Genomic DNA, 18401 nt, shown 5'->3' on the forward strand with positions numbered 1-18401 from the left:
GTGTTCATCCACAGCTCCTCCAGGGAGGGTCTCCACCACGAGACTGGGAGCTCCCTGAGGTTGGGGACTGGTTTGGCTTTTCAACATATCCTCAGGACTTAGCAAAGTGCCTGGCGTACAGGAGTGCGCCAAATAAATAATGTATCAACGGAATAAGCCATATTAACATACCAACACAAAAATGTATGATATTAATACACATGACAGATATAGCTCATCTTAATATCAGAACAGATGAATGTAATGCTAAGTATGAAATATAAGTAACAGGTCAATAATGCTGTTGATACAATAATATATAACATTAATAAAAACGATGTATCAACACACATATGTTAATATGAGGATGTATTAATACTATTGACACACCATAAAATATTAATATAAATATATTAATCTATAATGTGATATATCAATACATACTCTTATTAGAACATTCACTATTAATATACCAAAATCCTGTATTAATGTAAATATATTAATATAAGTATATAATATTGATATAAACAATATATCACCATATATTAATATAATACCACACCATATTAATATAATAACACATTGATATATAGATTAACGTGTATTAATATATGGTGATACAATAGTATAATACGAATACGATGACACAATAACATGACATGATATAAATACTATAGTAATACAGAGCATTGATTTAACTGATATATGGATACAATAAGACTCATAATAAAAGCTCATCTTGCATAGGAGATGTGATCTGCTCTAGGTCTGAAGGAAGCCAGGCATTCTGTGCGGTGTAGGTGAGGAGACCTGACCCATTTGGGCAAAGGCTTGGAGACGGGAAATCAAGTCGCATCTGGAGGGTGGCTGTCGAGCTAGCATAGTTGGAGCAGAGAGTGCGGGCAAGGAGTGATCAGAAATAGGACGGGAGTGGTGGGTGGAGACAGCTTGGACACCTGCAGGGCCAGGACCCAGGGCAGGAGCTGGCCAGTGGGGAGTAGAAGGGAGCACTGAATTAATCTGTCACCAGGCCGGGCAGCGGTGGCTGGCAAAGTCGTGATTTAGGTGAATAATTGAAACACTCTGATACATTTGTTATCCCGTTAGTGCCAAAGTGGCAGAAGAAGACGAGGGGTAATTGAAAATAGAACACAAATCTCTCAGAGAAAGCCTGCTGCTTATCGCCGAGTAAACATTTCAGTCCTAATAAACAAGAAGGACTCTTGTCAGGGGTGAGTTGATTTAGTTTCTGATTTAAAGCCCCTGCCTCTCTTTTTTAACAGACAATGGGAGAGCTTTTAAAAAAAATTTTTTTATGGACCCAGTAAAAGGCTTTCACTGTAGCAGTAAAAGTTGGAGTGGGCTTGGCATGGTCCAGCAGCTCTGCAGATCCGGGCTCTGGGCATGCTGGGAAAGCAGCCCCGTCATCCCAGCTTGGGCTGGGGAGCCTCTGGATGCAGGAGCACAAGGGTCAGGACTTCCTGGGACCATTGAGTTAGAAGTGGAAGGGACCTTGATGGGCAACACACTCATCTTACAAGGGTGAGGAGGGGAGGGGAACTGAGGCCCAGACAGAAGTGACTTACCCAAGGTAACAAAGTGGGAATTCAACCAGGGAGCCTGACCACGTTCTTCCCCTGATATTTCAGATCTGCTTAAGGGCAATAGAACTCAATCAGCTCCCATCAGGGAGATTTCTACGGCCAGCCAAGTCAGTACCAAGGACAGAGTCTGGTCACTGCCTCTTCTGCAGGGAGTCACTGTATGTTAGCCCTCCCTCCCTTTCCTGGTCTGCCCAAACTGACCTCCTCCGTTCCTTACACACGAGGCTGGACCTCACCTCCTCTCCTTTGTAAGACTTGGGGAGGCAGGGAGTGGACAACAGGAAGGGGAGAGGGAAAGGGAAACATGGAGGATTGAGAGCGGACCACAGGAATGGTATTTATTAATACCAAGAGCAGGGAGCATTTATAGGGTGTGCCAAGGTTTGCAAAGTGGTTTCACATTTAGGCTCTGCCCTAACTCCTTGGGTAATCCTTCATGCCACTGGACCTCAGTTTCCACATCTGTAATCATAGAGGACATCCTAGATCTCATAACCCTGCTGCAAGCATTATCATCATTCTACTGTGGAGACAGAGACTGAGCAGGTGGGTGGCACCATGGCTAAAGATTCCAGTTCAAACCCTGCCTGGGAAACTTGCCAGCTGCTTTATCCTGGGTACATCACTTAACCTTTCAGCCTCAATTTCCCCCTCAGCAAAATGGAGATAGTAACAGCCCCACCCTCACAGGGATCCAATGAGATCACAGACATCAAGCATTTTGCAAAGCTTAAAGCAGTTTCTAAATGCTGGCTGTTAATATTAGTAGTAGCAGCGGCAGCAATAGTTCTAATAATCACGAGAGTCGCAGTAGTAGTAGTGGCAGTGGTGGTAAGAGGCAGAATGGGGATCTGAACCCACACCTTCTTCATTCCAAGTTCAGAGTTTTCTCTACCTCAGCCACTCCCTCCATACAAAGGACCATGATTCCAGGCTCTGATTTTGGACCCCAAGGGGATCTTGGAAGTGAAGCTGAATAAGTGGTGACTTCAGCCAGGTTTTGAGGGGATGGGCCACAAGGTTAGCCTTGCAGACTCCTGACCATGCCTCTCATCCACATATCCCTCCAGCAAACACTGAGTGTGTGCATGCTGCGGGCAGGGCCCTTCACTGGGCACCAGGGGAAAGGCAGTCTAGAGAAGAGGGTCCCTGTTGCCATGGAGCTCACCATCTAGGGGGGCACAGGCAGAGAGAGAGATGGAGAGAGCAAGCTTTCCTCTTCACTCATGCTGGATCCTAATGGTCAGGGAGGCATCAGGGAAGGCTTCCTGGAGGAGGTAGCTATTACCTGTGATGCCCTTCTCCATCCCATGACCCATCTCCTGCAGGGCACTGTGTGTGTGACTGCATTTACAGGCAGACAACAGGATCCTGGGGTGGGAGGAGTGCCCTCAGCCATAGGGGTGCCCATTCAGGGATCCGGGGGTACACAGGCACACCTGTCTCTCCATCCCTCAGCTTGCCTCCTGGTTCCCTGCTCCCATCTTCAGACAGCCACCCAACATCCCCCCCGTTGGCTGTTCTCCCTCCACCTTGTTCTGCAATCCCATTTCCAGACTAACAGCCCTGCTTTGACCTGCCCCCCATTGGCTCCATAAATCTCACGCCTGCGTTAAAAAGCCGGACCTGGGCCCACTTCCTCTCAGCACTGTCTTCCTGCCGTAGTAGCCTATTCATCTCTGTCAGGAGCCTATGGCTTCTGTAAACACCTACCCCTCTCCAGCACCCCTGTTCATTACAGCTGGGGAGGGCTAGCTTCATTGGTCCCCTGACCACTGCCACTACACAGCTGGGGGGGTGGGTAGCCTGCTCCATCCAGACCGCTGCCCAGGCGCTGGGTTTCTCTTGAGTCTCTCCAAAGGGCCCTCTGACACTGAGAACCCCCTTCTTCTCCTCAGCAAATGTTTCTAGACCCCGTCAGTTGGGCAGGGACTGTCCTCTCCTGCCTAGCCCTCCTCCTAGGGTGCTCATACCTCTAGCCCCATTCACCTCCCTATCTCAGGGACAGATGTAAAAATGACCTTCACCGTGTGTCCTGGGACACATACTAGAGGCTGGAAAACACTGGTTTTGGCATCCATCAGTCAAGCAGGCAGTCAACAAGCCTTTAGTGAGCAACTCCCATGTGCCAGGCACGGTGCCGAGAGCTGGGAATACACAGAAAGGCAAAAGCTCTGTGCTTGTCCTCAGATGGCTGATGTCTTGCCCCTTCTGTGGGGGTCAGAAGGTCTGGTCTTGGATCCTGCTCTCCCTGCCTTAACATAATGATCTTGGGAAATCTCTTCCTCTACTGGAGCCTTCAAAGGAAGGGGGTGGACTTCATGACCTCTAGGGTACCTCCCAGCCCTAGGGATGGGGGCTACAACCCCAGGGAGACAGTAGACTCTTCTTAGATAAGGGACTCTGGGCATGTCACTTAATCATGCCTGGCCTCAGTTTCCCTATCTGTAAAATGGTGATAATAATGTCCCCAGGACTCACCCCCACAAAGATACTGCGGGGCTCCAATGAGAACTTTTCAAGTCCTTGGTCATCACAGAGAAGTTAGACGTTTGCATCCTCCCTATGCCCCGTCTGCAGATCAGGGCAGGGAGACAGCTCAGAGGAGGATCCCATCAGGAAACATTGCTTATCCTATGCAAAGCCTCGGACTTGCCATGACCTCAGTCCCCAGGGATGCCTCATGTCCACCCTGACACTCAGTGAGTGTGACCCTTGCCTCAGCCTGTTTCTTCTCTTCTGGCCTTTCTGGGCCTGTTAGCTGTGTCCTGCAAGCCCACTAGTCCTAGGGACATGGTTAGTGTGGCGGCCATAGCTCCCTGACCCACTACAGTCACTCATTATGCCCTGGTTTTGGACCTTAGACTTAGGAAAACATAGATTTGAAGCCAGAATAATCAAACTCAAATATGGACTCTGTCCCTTCTGACCTATGAGATGCTGGCATTTAACACCACAGGGCCTTGGTCTCTTTCTAAGGTAAAGGTTGTACTAGTCCATTTCCAAGGTCCTGCTCAGCTTGAATCCTAGGATCTCCTGGAGGGCAGAGGGTTTCCTTTCTGCCTTTGTATTTCAGTGCCTAGCACCATTGGACCTATGGTTCACCCAAAAAGGAACTCCAGGAGAGGAAATGTCTTCCACTAATGCAGGTTAAGTTGATGACTTACCCAGGGTCAGTGACAGGCCTGGAACACAGGCTGTGCTGTTGACCTCCCCTTGTTATTTGTAACTTGGCCCACAGTAAGAACTTAGTAAATGCTTTTTGAATCAATGATTATATGAATGAGTGAGACCCAAGTTTGAATTTTGCCTCTGACACTGCTGGACCGGGTACGTGTCCCAACTCCTCCAAGCCTCAGTTTCCTCACCTGCAAAATGAGGAGACTTAAGACCTATGTCATCAGATTGTCGCGGGGCTCACATGAGACAATAACCATGCAGCAGTTTGCTATCAATGCCATTTCAACCCTGGAAGCTGGAGCCAGGAACCAGCTGGGGCTTCTGAGTCTGCCCAACCAGGAATGTCCTCTACACCTCAGCCCAGGACTAAAGGAGGGGTGGGGGGGCCCATTGTTGGGAAGGGAAGGAAAACAGGAATAAACAGTCTCCCCTACTCCCCATCACGGACAGCTCTTAATGTGTTTCTTATTTATCTCTGACCCATGACCCTTTTATTTTTCCCCCTTTTAAAACCTGGCCACGGCCCCGCCACCCGCCTGCCCGCCTGCGGTAAACACAGCCCCCAGGATTTATCCTCCAGCCCATTAACCTCTGCTCCCTGGCTCACCAATCACTTCTGCACACCACCACGGGAGCCCAGGAGGGAGGCTGGGGGCCCAGGGATGCTGGGGGCACTGGGGCCTGGGCAGAGAGGCATCACGCTGCCAGGCCACAGCAGACTCTGAGCTTCCTCCCCATCCTGTCACAGTTACCAGATACCTGCTCTCTTCTGGTTTAGGACATCAGGGTTACACTCTCCCCCCACCTGAGCCTGGCACCCCACTGGGAACCTAACAGGGCCACAATCTTTCAGACTCCTTGGTCTGAACGCCTCTGCCCCAGTCTGAAAGAATGAGCCAAGGCCAAGATGTCAGCATGAGCTTGAACAAGGTTTGCATCTGGAATGTTCTCTACCCCAAACCTCTGAGGGAACACACCTGGATGACCCAGGAAAGAAGTTAGCACACTACAGGGGAAAGCATGAGGGCCTTGGAGCAAAGCCTTGGGTTCAAAGACTCTACGGCTCCTCAGATGGGTGACCTTGCATAAGCTGGCTTCTGGGTCTCAGCCTCAGTCTCCATGCCTGGAAAATGAAGACTGGATTCCAAGGCCCCTCCAGGTCTATGCACACAGCAGGGGCTGATGGGAGCACTGGAGGGAGCAGAAGAGTAACGGGCCGGGGGCAGAGGAGATGCCAAACTTCTAAGACCGCTGGCAGAAACTGAAATGAGGCTAATTACTCAGAGTCCCTGGTCCTACAGAGCAGCCCTTAGAGCACTGACTTGCCCAGGGGCTTGGCAGGACTTGAACCCGGGTCTTCCAGATTCTGAGACCAGCTGTCAAGAAACTACCCCAATAGTAATTTACTACCAGCTGGCATTCCTGGAACACTTGAGGGTTTGTTTTACAAAGTGCTTGGAGGAAGCGAACACATTTATTAAGCACCTACTATGCGCTAAACACTTCACATACATTAGCTGATTTCACGCTCACAACAACCCCGGGAGGGAGGTAGCATTATTATCATTTTATAGATGAGGAGGCTGAGGAACAGGACAGTCCCACAGCATCTGGATCAGAACTCAGAAATCTATACTCGAGGGCTATTGCCCGACTCACCAGGGCACCAGTAATCCCAGACAGCTTTCACCTGAATATGCCCAAGGATGGGGAGCTCACCACCTACTGAGGCAACCTATTCCAACCACCCTTGTCAGTGATTTCAGGGAGCTGAAATCGGCATCACCCATACTCTCCTCTGGGGTCCACAGAACAAGTCTGACCCTCCTTTCACTCAAGTTGAAAAGAGAACTTTTCAAGCCAAACACCCCCAGTCTCTGACCTGATCTTCACACAGGAAAGGAATAAAAAGGGAAGAGAGGCGAGAGGAACCAGCCTATCAACGTGCAAACGCTGAGCACAGAATGACTGGGCCAGGCATGGGTGGATAGAGGGAAAGGGAGAGGGAGAGGTCCCCAGGGAGCCCCAGAAACAAAGCAAGGTCACACTCACCACCGCCGCCTCCAAGCAGGGAACTGTTGGCTGGAAGAGAAAGACAGAAGGTTAGTGAGAGGCATTGGACTGCGGGGCCGGCCTCCTGCTATGGGGTGTCCAGCCGGGCAGAGACGCCAGGCCCAGGGTCCTCAGGCACAAGAGGTGCCAGCTGGTAAAGGAGGAGCTGGCAAGCTGTTGGGACCCTGAGTCTGGCTCTTCCTGGATGGCTGAGGACAAGGGCTCCTAGGTACAGAGACGTGGCCACCCAGGCCTGGCCAGGGAGGGACAGTGGCAGGACCATGAGGAGAAGGCCCAGGAGATTTCACTCCTGCCCTGGGCAGGACTCAGCACACCAGGAGTGGGGACCTGCGGCCTCTAGGCCACACATGGCCTTCTAGGTCTTTGGGTGTGGTCTTTTGACCAAGTCCTTTAATGAAAGGGATTTGTTCTGTGAAGTCTGGATTCCATCAAAGGGCCGCACTTGAGAATCTAGAGGGCCATGTGTGGCCTTGAGGCTGCAGGTCCCCCACCCTACTTAGACCCAAAGCCAAACCTAGGCTGGGGTAGTGAGGACTTGAGACCAAGGTGCCAACCCCCAAGGGGCACGTTAGCCACCAGGCCTGGAGACTCAGCCCTTCAAGGTCTTTCCCAAGCCCTACCACTTCCCCCAGGGCTCCCTTCCCTTGCCCAAATGGCCTCTCAGGAGTTTCTTATCTCCTGGGCCAATCCCCCCACACACACACTCCTGCCTGCCCTGGCTGCAGGCTGCCTTCTGCCTACTGCTCTCTTGCACCTTCCCAGGGCCCTGAACCCACCTGGGGCAAAGTGTCTTAGGCACCAGCCCTCCCAGCAAGCCCTCCCAGCTGGCCCTCCCCAACTGCCACAAAATCTGTCCCAGTAGCAAAGCTCAGGTTGAGTCCAGGTAATCCACATTTATTCAGCACCTACTGTATGCAGAGCTAGAGAGAGATCAGATCATGCCTGGTCCCTGTCTCCAAGGAAGCTCACAGTCTAGTGGCAGATCAAGGCCAGCCCTAACAATAGTAATATATAATTTTATATGATGAGGGGCATCAGAGGGCTGTGGAATGCATTTCTACCTGATGGAGGAGGAGGAGGAAGAGGAGGAGGAGGAGGCTGGCAAGGTCAGGGAGGTTTCCTCTGGCTTAGGCTTGGGTTAGGTGCACACACATGCTCATCCACACCAACATACATGCATTCACACGCATGCCAGGACCAGATGATGGCACCAGGCCAGGTGTGGAATGATGGACACCATGCTTGTCTCTCCCCACTTTGAGACCTGTTGTCCATGATGTCCCTGGTCCCCTTATCCCATCATACCCTGGGCTGCAGCAAGTGCACAGGCCCTCTTTTCTCTTGATCCATCCAGGACAAAGAAGGAAAGGGGCTCCCTTTGCCTCTTAGGCTTCTTGTCATTGCAGGGGCCAGACATGGGCTGTTAACATGGAGTGAAAGTGGGGGCACACAGCCCGAGCCAGGGGTGCTCCCCCCAGCATGACTGCGGGGCTTGGACCTTCCCCAACATCTTCCCTGGATGAGTGCCTCTGTTCCCTAGAGGATCCTGGGGCTCAGGGTTGGCCCCGGGGCCAGTGGAGCTCAAGGACCCACATAATCTTTCTGTGCTCTTTCCTTACATGACTCCACCCTTACGGAGAGTGTTCTGGATACAACCTTTTCTGAAACCCAGTTCAGCCAGGTGACTGGGTGGGCAGAGATGCCAGTATGGCAGGCTCCCCACTGACCCCATCTCCCCTGGGGGGGGTGGGGAGGGCATAATGGCAGCCTGGACTCCTGGGGATTCAGTGCCCTGGTACCCTGGACATGCCCCATTCTGGGGAGGCCAGTGCCCCAGACATGGCTACATCTGGGGAGTTTCAGAAGCCAGAGGAGATGATGCCCCATGAAAGCAATGCCCAAGAGCCTCCCACCCCCAATCCTCCACTTAGCCCCTTTCCTTCAGCTCTCCCACCACCGCCAATCTCCGAATCTAATTGTCTGCCTGGCTAGCAGGCTGAGCCGGAGCTGACAGACCTTCAGGAAGCCGCCAACTTCCAGAGCGAGACCTGTCAGTCTCCCTGACAGCACTTAATCGGCTTCCCCCTTCTTTCTCCTACCCAAGAGTGGCCAGGAGGAATCAAGGCTGTCTGTCTTAGGTGCCTCCCAGACTCCTGGGTGGCAGCTTGGGCTCTGGAGGCCCCAGAGCTCCGGGCCTGGCATGCCTGGCATCCCCACCCATGTCATGGGGGCAGGAGGGCCTGCACCAGCAGCCCCTGGGCCCAGGCTGGGCCAGGTGAGGGGTCTGCATCCCAGGGGGTTATGGCTGGGTCTGGAGTTCAGAGATGCCTCAGGTGGGAGCTGATTAATGGTTGATAAACATCAGAGTGAGCCAGCCTCAGCAGCAGGCTGTCAGCTAAGCAAGCATCGAACCCGGCAGGCCAGTTGATGGGCAGTCTGATAGGGGAGTCTCCAGAGGTTCCCACCGGGGAAGGAGAAGAGTTGAGCCATCCAGTCCCTCCTTTTACAAGTGGGAAAACTGCAGCCTTGGGAAGAGGCCCTTGGGCCTTTACAGAATCACCCAACCTGGCAGGCCAGGCAGGGCAGGGGGGCAAGGACCTCAGCTGCTGTCCAAGCCAGCCCATCCCCACTTCAAGGTGCCTAAGTGAAGGATGAGAGCTCACCCCCTCGCCTGCACCTCTCCCGATGCAGCCCATCGCACCGATCAGGACATCGAGTCAGATCTGCCTCTACCACTTCCCTGCTGTTGCTACATCTGCCTTCTGGGGCCGATGGCATAAGGCAGATCCTTCTTTCATGGGGACCAATACTTATGAAGTGCCTGCTGTGTGCCAGCCTACAAAAGAGCCTCTGCCGGCAAAGATCTTCCATCCCTACGGGGGAGGTGACGTGTCCAGAGAAGTGGAGATAATTTAAAGATTAAACACTAGGAATTGGGGGAGCAGGAAAGGTCTCCTCAAGGACTATACACAAGCCAGAGATTGTAAGAGGTGCTTAGGAAGGGCATGGGAAACTGCCTGGGCAAAGGCATGAAGGTGGGAAATTGAATGCCAAGTTTGAGGAAAAGTAAGGGGGACAGTCTGGCTTGAATGGAGAGGAAGCCTTCATCTCCTGCTCTCTAAAATGGTGCCTGACCAGATGATTTCTGTGGCACTTCCTAAGTAGATTCTCTGGACCTATGAACTCAGAGTTTATTGTACATGCTCTAAGGTTTGCAAAGCATTTTCCCAAGGATGGGAGGATGGGGGAGGTGGAGGAAGGAACAGGACTGAGAACACATAGAGGGAGAAGAGGCTGGAGAAGGGAAGGGGCCAGGAAGGGTGCTGAGGCAGGGATGCAGGGGGGCCGTCAGGAGGACTCCAAGCCAGACCCGGTCTCTTAGAGCTGACAGCTCCTCGCTAGGGGAGTAATTAATTCCACGGCTGAAAACCCAGGGCTGCAAGTTACCACGTTACTTGGGAGATTAATACAAGGAGCTAATTAAGATGGAGAGTAAGGGAACAGCTCAGGCCTCCCTGAGCTAGGGAGGGGCACTGTGGTGAGGGGGAGGGGGAGGCAGAGACAGGGAGAAAAGGAGAAGGGGACAGCCCAGGGAGGTCCAGAGAGATGGGCAGGCCCTGATCCCCAACCCAAGGGGGCCAGCAGAGGGATTCAGAGACTACAGCTGAAAAATGAGAGAGGGAGACAGAGAGAGAAAGAGAGACAGAGACAGACAGACAGAACCAGAGCCAGGGAAACATCTATTCCCAGTTCAGGGGTGACCTCTGTTCCCTTTCAACAGTCAAGGGGACTGCTCTCCAGGCCCCACCATTTACACACACTCACACACGCATGCACACCCACAAGTTTAAGGACACCTGCTGAGTTAAGGACTCCTGACTCCCTGGCCCTCCCCTCCTCCATGCACTCCCCGGCTCCCCTATGGCTTCTAGGACAAAAGTGAACCTCCTTTGGGACCTTTCCCTGTGAGGCTCAGCCCCCCATTCCTGGTGGCTTTCCCAGGCCTCCCCCTACTCTCCACTCCAGCTGGTCTCCAGGTGTGACTCCCTTGGGCACCTCCAGGGAGTCCTGGGTCCCTCTCAGGCTCAGCCAGGGGCACCTCAGAGAGACCTCTACTCATTTTTACATTCACTTCTCTTTACTGAAGGGCATTTCCCCATAGAATGTAAGCCCTTGGGGGTCGGGGCAGAACTGTCTCTCTGTCCCCAGTGCCTAGACTAGTGCCTGGCACATGACAGGGCTGCAGCAAGGCCAGCTGGACTGAACTTGGGATAGTTGGGTGCTCCCTTGCCTCTTGGTGGGGCCCAAGGCCAGGGGTCCAGGAGGGAGGGGGCCGCGCTCCCTGGAGGGCTGTCAAAGCTTGCCCTCTGCCAGCCCTTCCCCACCTCTCTCCCCATCACGTCTCTCTCTTAATTAACACTGGCCACAAATGAGCTGGCACTGGTTCAGATGCAGAAAGGCGTGCCAATGGACTGGCAGCTGGCCTCTGAGAGGAGGGGGGCAGTGAGGCCCACCCAGCCTGCTCCCTCCAGGGGGCTGGGGCTCAAGGAGACCCTGACCCTCAGCTTGAGCCAACCCAGGCTTCTCAGAGCCCCCACTACAGCAGGGGAGGGGAGCAAAGGTGTGACTCTGCCCCTCCCCTCAGCTGTTCCCAAGGTGCTAGGCACAGGGAGCTTGTTCAATAGGATCCTGCTCTGGGGCCTCTCCCTTCAAAGCACCCAGACCCCTGAAGATGGGGACCGAGAGAGTGACCATCACCTTCTGTTGGTCAGCAAGAGGGCAGGAAATAGTGGAAGTTTAGTGAGGGATATCAGGGCTGGGAGGGCCCTAGAACAGGGGATGTCAGAGCTGGGAGGGCCTTGAACAGGGGATGTGAGGGTTGGGAGGGACCTTAGAACAGGGGGTGTCAGGGCTGGGAGGGGCCCTAGAACAGGGGATGTCAGGGCTGGGAGGGGCCTCTGAACACCTTTCCTCAGTCTCAGTTTCCTCATCCATCATATGAGCCCAGCCCTGGTGGCCTTGAGGTCCTTTCCAGCCCTGGGTCTGTGAGCCCTGGTGAAGGTGGACGTTTTCTTCTGGGGAGGGTTCCAGACCTGGGGTCTGGCTGCTCCAAACCCCATGAGGTTTCAGGGCATCACAGACCTCTGAGCCTCAGAGGCCACTGGTCTTTCTCTTCATTTGCCAGATGGTGAAATGGCTGAAAGAAGAGACTTGCTAAGGGTCACACAAGTCAAGAGGATGACCAGAATGGGCCAAGACTCAAACCCAGACCCTTGAACTTCTGATTTCAGCGCTTTCCCCTTTTGCTGCTTCCTAAGTCCCTCCTGAGCTTAGAAGCACACCCTAGGGGCTCCAGCATCCAGCAGGGATATATTTAATGCTGAAAACCTTAAATGATTCTGTTTAACCAAGGGTGGGGGGGAGATCTGGTCCATAGACCTCACTCCTGGCTGACCAGATCAACCCAGAGGAAGCCAAGCTCACCTTCTTACACTACTGCCCTCCCCACATAGTCCATGGCTCAGAGACACTGGCCTTCTGGGGGAAATCCATCTCCGGGCTCCAGGTCTTTGCATTGGCTGGTCCCTATACCTGGCATGCTCTCCTTCCTCACCTCTGCCCCCAGTGTCCTTGGCTTCCATCAATTCCACTTTCTTCTGAGGGAGGCCACTCCTGGCACTCAGCCCCCAAGGCTAGTGCCTCCCCTCCCTCCACCCCACCCCTACTTGAGTGTGCCTAGGAGCTCTCAAAAGGAGGGAGTGGCCACCTTTGCCTTTCCCTGTGTCCCCTACTCTTAGCACAATGTCTGGCACAAAGGTGCACTTAATATATGCTGACTGGCTGGAAGAGATCTTAGGTCTCCATTTTACAGATGAGAAAACTGAGGCCCAGAGAGGCTGGGGGAGCTCACCCAGGGTTACACAGCTGGTGTCTGAGGCCAGATCTGAACTCAAGTTTTCCTGGCTCCCAAAAGTGTCTGTCTGTCTCCTTTCCTCCCCTGGCCCTTTCTACCTCTGCTTCTCCTGCTTCCTCCTTCCTTTGTCTCTCTGTATCTCCCGCTCTGTCTCTGTCTCTCTATGCCCTGAACGTGGCCTCTGGAAGGAGAGTCTAGAGAGTCCTGAAGCCTGGGTCCCCCAGCTGCCTGGTGCTGACTGTGTGACCCCAAGAAGGTCACTTAACTCCCTGATGCTCTGGGAATATTTCTAGGATTGCCTCTTGCCTCAGTCCCCCCATCTGTTAAGACAAGGCAGTTGGGCTGCACAGACTTGGAGGCTCTGGCTGGCTCTGGACCTCCCAGTCTCTGCCACTGTCCAGGTGACTGGAGCCCCCTGCCCCCCACCCCATCCATTCTTCAGGGTATGAGCAAGGCCTGAGCTCACTTCTGTCTCTCAGACCCCCAGGTTCATCCCTTCCCTCCTCAAGCCCCTCGCTCCAGCCCCAGGGCAGGGGAGAGGAAGTCCCAGAGACCCAGCTGGACACTCAGGACACCAAGGCCAGGAGACCTCTGGAAGGAGACCAAACCCCCCCTGCCTGCCACAGTGGGCTGAGCTGCCCATGGACTGTCCAGCCATCCCCTCTCCTCCAGAAATGCTGCCGTGGTTGTTCGCTGATGAGGGAATAAATCCTTCTGAGGCCAACCTGCATGCGTGGGAGTGTTTGTGGGGAGTGCCTGGCACCAAGGTGCCCTGTGCCGGGGAGGGAGCCCAGTGACCCAAGGAAATCGCTGAGACAGGTTAGTGTAGGAGGGGAGCAGCCCAGGCTTGAAGAGGGCAGGCTGCTCTCTGCTGTGGGGGCTGGGATCAGGGAGTAATCATCAGGTTACTGACAACAGCCACCCTTCAGAGGCTGACCTTGGAAAGTGGACATCATTCAGGGCGAGACCAGACAGCCACAGCTCCCAACATGTCTTGAACTCCTCTCTGGGGTCGGCAATCGAGAGTCCAGAATTTGAGATCAGAGGGCCTGGGTTCAAATCCTGGATCTGCTCCTCCCTGGATGTGGAACTCAGGCCCTGGGCCTGTGGGGTCCTTCACAGGCCGGACACTCAGTACTCAGCACCCACAGCATCAAGCTCCCAGAACCTCAGAGGAAGGGAGAGCTTCCTCCAATCTGTACTGGGACCTGACACCCCATAGTGGAGTCTGAGCCTCCAAGAAGGGGGAGGCTGCCAGCTCCTGAGGAGAGCTATTCCACTCTGAGACAGCACTGAATCCTGAAGACAACTGTTACGCTCCTTCCCCGCTTTTCTTCTCTAAGCCTGACGTTGCCAGCACCTTCAGTCTTATGTCATGAACTCCAGGCCCCTAGCAACTTGTCCATTCTCCTGATGCTCTCCGTCCGCTCGGTCAGTAAGGCAAGAAACATCTATTAAGTACCTACTGTATGCCAGACTGTGCCAAGCACCAGTGATACAAAGCAAGGCAAAAATACAGACCTGGTTCTCACGAAACTCCCAGTTTAATAGGGAGGATGACCCACCAGTTAACAAACATGTATTAAGCACCTGCTGCACACCAGGTAATGAGGATACAAAGTAAGGTGAAATGCATCCCCTACCCTCAAAGAGTTCAGTCTCATGAGGGAGAAGACAGATAAACAGCTGATGCCAATCAGCCAGAGCCAGAGGGAGCTGGGAAGGCAGGATCAGGAAAAAGTGAGACTTTAACTGGGCCCTGAACCAAGTCAGCGAAGGTAGGATTGCCCAAGCAAGGTGCTGCTTTGTTGACTGACTCCCTGGTTGTCTAGCTGCTTGACCAGCTTGGAGCCCTCTAAGTCTCTCCATGATTCTTGAAGGAATTGTGGCCAGGTGGTCTCTCTTCCCTCCTCCGTACTTTGAAAGGTGATTGTTGGAGCCCATATATGAGAGCTGACTGACATTTCTTACAGTGAATTGCACTGGATTCTGCCTTTCCATCTGGCCTTGCCAAGACCCTGGCCTCACCCAGCCTCGAGGAGAAAGCAGAGAAAGCCTCAGTCATCATTGTATGGGTATCATTCCATATTTACAATTGTAATTCAGTGTCTCCAGAAGGCCCTGGTCCTAACGTGGATCGCCTGGGAAGCAAAAGGGAGGCCCAGCAGTGGAGGGAGGTGGTCAGGTTAGCCAATGGTCACCTCAGACGGTCAGATGGCCCTGGTTTCAAGGACCAGAGGGACTGAGAGAAGGCGCAGGGAGGTGGGAGGGAAGGCATGTAATGGGGGACAGAATAGGGTCATGACCAAGGAAGGGAGATCCAAATATTACCCCCCCTACCACACAGATGAACGATAGTGACCAGCTTCAGACAAAGTCATGGCTTCCTGACAGAAGATCACAGATTTAAATCCAAAAGAGGCCTTAGTGGTCTGTGAATACACTCCCCTTGTTTAGGGCCTAGAAAGGCTAGTGACTTGCCCAGGGTCACTAGGTGCCCACCTCAGGATCTGAACCCAGGTTTTCCTGATTCCAAGTCCAGTTCCGTATGTACGTGGTGACCAAAAAGGTAACTGGCCTGTCTTCCTTCTTCCCCGCTTCAGCTCAAATCAATCAACCTCCCCCAGTTTCAAACCCTCAGCTAGATATTGGATGAAAAGAGAGAAGAATGATCTGGGGCCCTGAATGACCCCACCTGACCCCCAATATCTAGGGCTCTGAATGACTCCACCTGCCCCCCAATATCTAGGGCTCTGAATGATCCCACCTCCCCACAAAATCTGGAGCCCTGAATGACCCTACAGGCCTCCTCCTGTCTGCCTTTACCCCAGCATTCCAATCCATCCTGACCTGAGATGCCCACCTTGGCCCCACATATAGGGTATAACACAGTGGTCTTAGGCTTGCTCTGAATGCCGCAGAGAATGGGGGGTCCCTCTGAGCTCTCCCCCAGGCCTCTGACTCCATCCCTCTTCCCAACATCCTCCCACTCCCAGGCCAATTGGCCAACAGGCCTCCTTTGTTGAGTCTAGTGCAGCCACCTTGGCCTCTGGCCTCACAGTCTCCCCCTACTTCCTGCCCCCAGTACTGTGATCAATAGCTGTCTCTGGCTCTCCCTCCCTCTCCCATCCATCCCGCCTAGGTTGCCAGATCAATCCTATTCATGCATGGCTTGACTCTCATGACCACCCCAATCAAATACTGACCACTGCTCCTAGGGCCCACAGGACCAAGCCCAGTTCACTTCAGCCCTCTCTTGCGGGTAGTGGGTGTCTGATAAAGGTCAGAGTCTGACTGTTATTCCCAGCTCCACCTGAGCCCACCCAAGAACAGCTCTCTTCTCCCTCAGCTCCTCCCTCCCTGAGGGAACAGAACAGGAAGGTCCTTTTCTGTGTGGGCCCCAGCACCAAACAGCTCTGTTCCTGGCCTCTCACACAGGACTCTGGGAAAAGAAAGTCTTTTAAGGTACTGGAGACCGAATGAACAGAGTCTGCCCTCGGGATGCTTCCACTTTACTATGGATCCAACATGTTGGCCCAGTTCTGCCCACTCACTACTGGTACCTTGCCTCTCAGGGCCAGCCCAGAAGAGGGCTGACACCCGTGTTGGTATCAGGGGCACCCTTCTCAGAATAAGGCTTTTAAATACTTGAAGGAAATGTTGAATTCCAGTTAGAAGCTGGAGAAAATGAAGATGCAATTTTTTTTTTTACCTCCATCTAAGGTCATAGATCCACTGAAATCTATCCATGAGCCCTTAAGGTTACGAGCTAGATAAGATTTTTGTTCAAAATCCCAACATGCTCTAATCTGGTCCAACCTTCCACCCTCTACAGAGGACAGAAGTCAAGTGACTTGCCCAGGGTCACACAGCAAGGCAGAGGCAGACCTCTCATGACCTGAGAATTTCCGTCCCTCCCTAGGAGGCCCCTGGGTCTGCATTCAGCTCTGGCTTTGAGGCTTAATCACATTCTTTCTGAACTGACATTTTCTCTCAAAGCTTCGAGGTTCTTTACAATACTCTCCACCCCCCTCCTTGGTCCCCTCCAAAAATGGCTGGCTGGCTCTCATCTCCAGGCGTAGATTAGCATAACCATTAATATCTCTAAAGCCTAATTACCTAGTGAGGACTCTGCTCCAGCCAGACTGGGTGCCCATATGGTTTCTACAGAGAGGTTTGGGTTTATTTGGGGGAGCAGGGCCTTGGGAGTGGGTGGCATAAAACTGAGGCCTTGTCATCAGGTGACATCAGAAGGAAGGCAGCTCTGAGAGGCAAGAGGAGACAAACCAGGTAGGGACAGCTCCTGGGTACTAGGCAGGGCGGCTTTCCAGAGGCTGGTTTCTAGTACATGAGCAGACTGCAAAAGAGCAGGCTGGTCCAAGAAGGACAGGAATGTAGGACCCTTGAGGAGAACACAGGAGGAAGAGAAGGGCAGACAGTACCAAGCACCAGGACGACAATTCTTGTATCTCCTGTCTCCTTTAACGTGGTTGGTGGTTACAAAGTGCTTTGTGAACCTTATGGGACTATAGAACAGCAGTGATTAATCATTAATATTACGTGTGTGTATATATATGACATATATACATACACATACATACATACATTATGTGTATATTTGTGTGTATATGTATATGTGTATGCATGTGAATGTGTGTATATGTACACATACACTATGTACATATGTATATGTGTGTTGTATGCATGTACACATGTATGTGTGTGTTGTGCACATGTATACATGTGTCTATATATGATGTTTGTCGTTGTTCAGCTATGTCTGACTCTTCGTGACCCCATGGATCATATGTGGGTTTTTCTTGGCAATGATACTGGAGTGTTTTGCCATTTCTTTCTTCAGTCAATTAAGGCAAACAGAGGTTCAGTGACTTGCCCAAGGTCACATAACTAGTAAGTGTCTGAAGCTGGATGGGCCTTCCTGACTCCAGGCCATTCACTGAGCTGTCCAGGTGCCGTGTGTGTGTATGACAGTAAATACCACCTACCCCTATCTGCTGGTTATAATTACAATTTATCATTAGAGATAGGGCCTGAAGTTGTGATTTCATTGATACAGGAACTCCCAGGTGAGGTAAGTCTCTTCACCAATGCAGGTCAGCCCCTTTTCTGTAAGTTATAGGCAGAATTTCCTAGAGTAATGACTTGCCCAGTCTCACACTACCAGTGTACATCAGAGGAGAGGCTCAAACCCAGGTCTTCATGGCTTTCCAAACAGTTTTCTACCCATTACACCATGTGGCATCCCTTATACTATGTTAATGCAAACATTTGTCATTATTACTGTCACGATGAATTCCAATGATTATATAACACCCAATGCTTCCGTGGCCCTGCAATCTCACTGACAGGGACATCTTCCATTCAATCAGTGGCTTCTCATCCTGCATGACTCCAGTCCGTGCTTTGTAAGGGGTCCTCCACAGAGGATGCACCCCATTTCCACGTGCTGGAAGCCTTCCCCTAGGTCTTTTCATGCGCGGAAGGGGCAGCAGAGCACTTGGGCTGCCCATCTGTTGCCCCTCACTCTTGCCACATGACCAAGTAGCCCGCCTCCTCTCCTGATGGACCATTTCTTCAAGGTCGTCCCTTCTGCCTTCAAGGAACCAAAAATTCCCCAGGAAGCAGTAACA

General features: G+C 52.5%; 1 protein-coding gene across 4 annotated transcripts in view; it reads right to left on the reverse strand.

The window, feature by feature from the left end:
• MACROD1 (mono-ADP ribosylhydrolase 1) overlaps nt 1-18401 on the reverse strand; it is a 211393-nt gene that overhangs the window by 13860 nt on the left and 179132 nt on the right. For all 4 annotated transcript variants that reach the window (XM_072638940.1, XM_072638942.1, XM_072638943.1 and 1 more), the window contains exon 4: nt 6816-6845. In XM_072638940.1, the coding sequence (XP_072495041.1) occupies nt 6816-6845 (30 nt within the window). The remainder of the gene's footprint in view (nt 1-6815; nt 6846-18401) is intronic.

The sequence above is a fragment of the Notamacropus eugenii genome, chromosome 2 (assembly GCF_028372415.1).
Source record: "Notamacropus eugenii isolate mMacEug1 chromosome 2, mMacEug1.pri_v2, whole genome shotgun sequence".
Taxonomy (NCBI): domain Eukaryota; kingdom Metazoa; phylum Chordata; class Mammalia; order Diprotodontia; family Macropodidae; genus Notamacropus; species Notamacropus eugenii.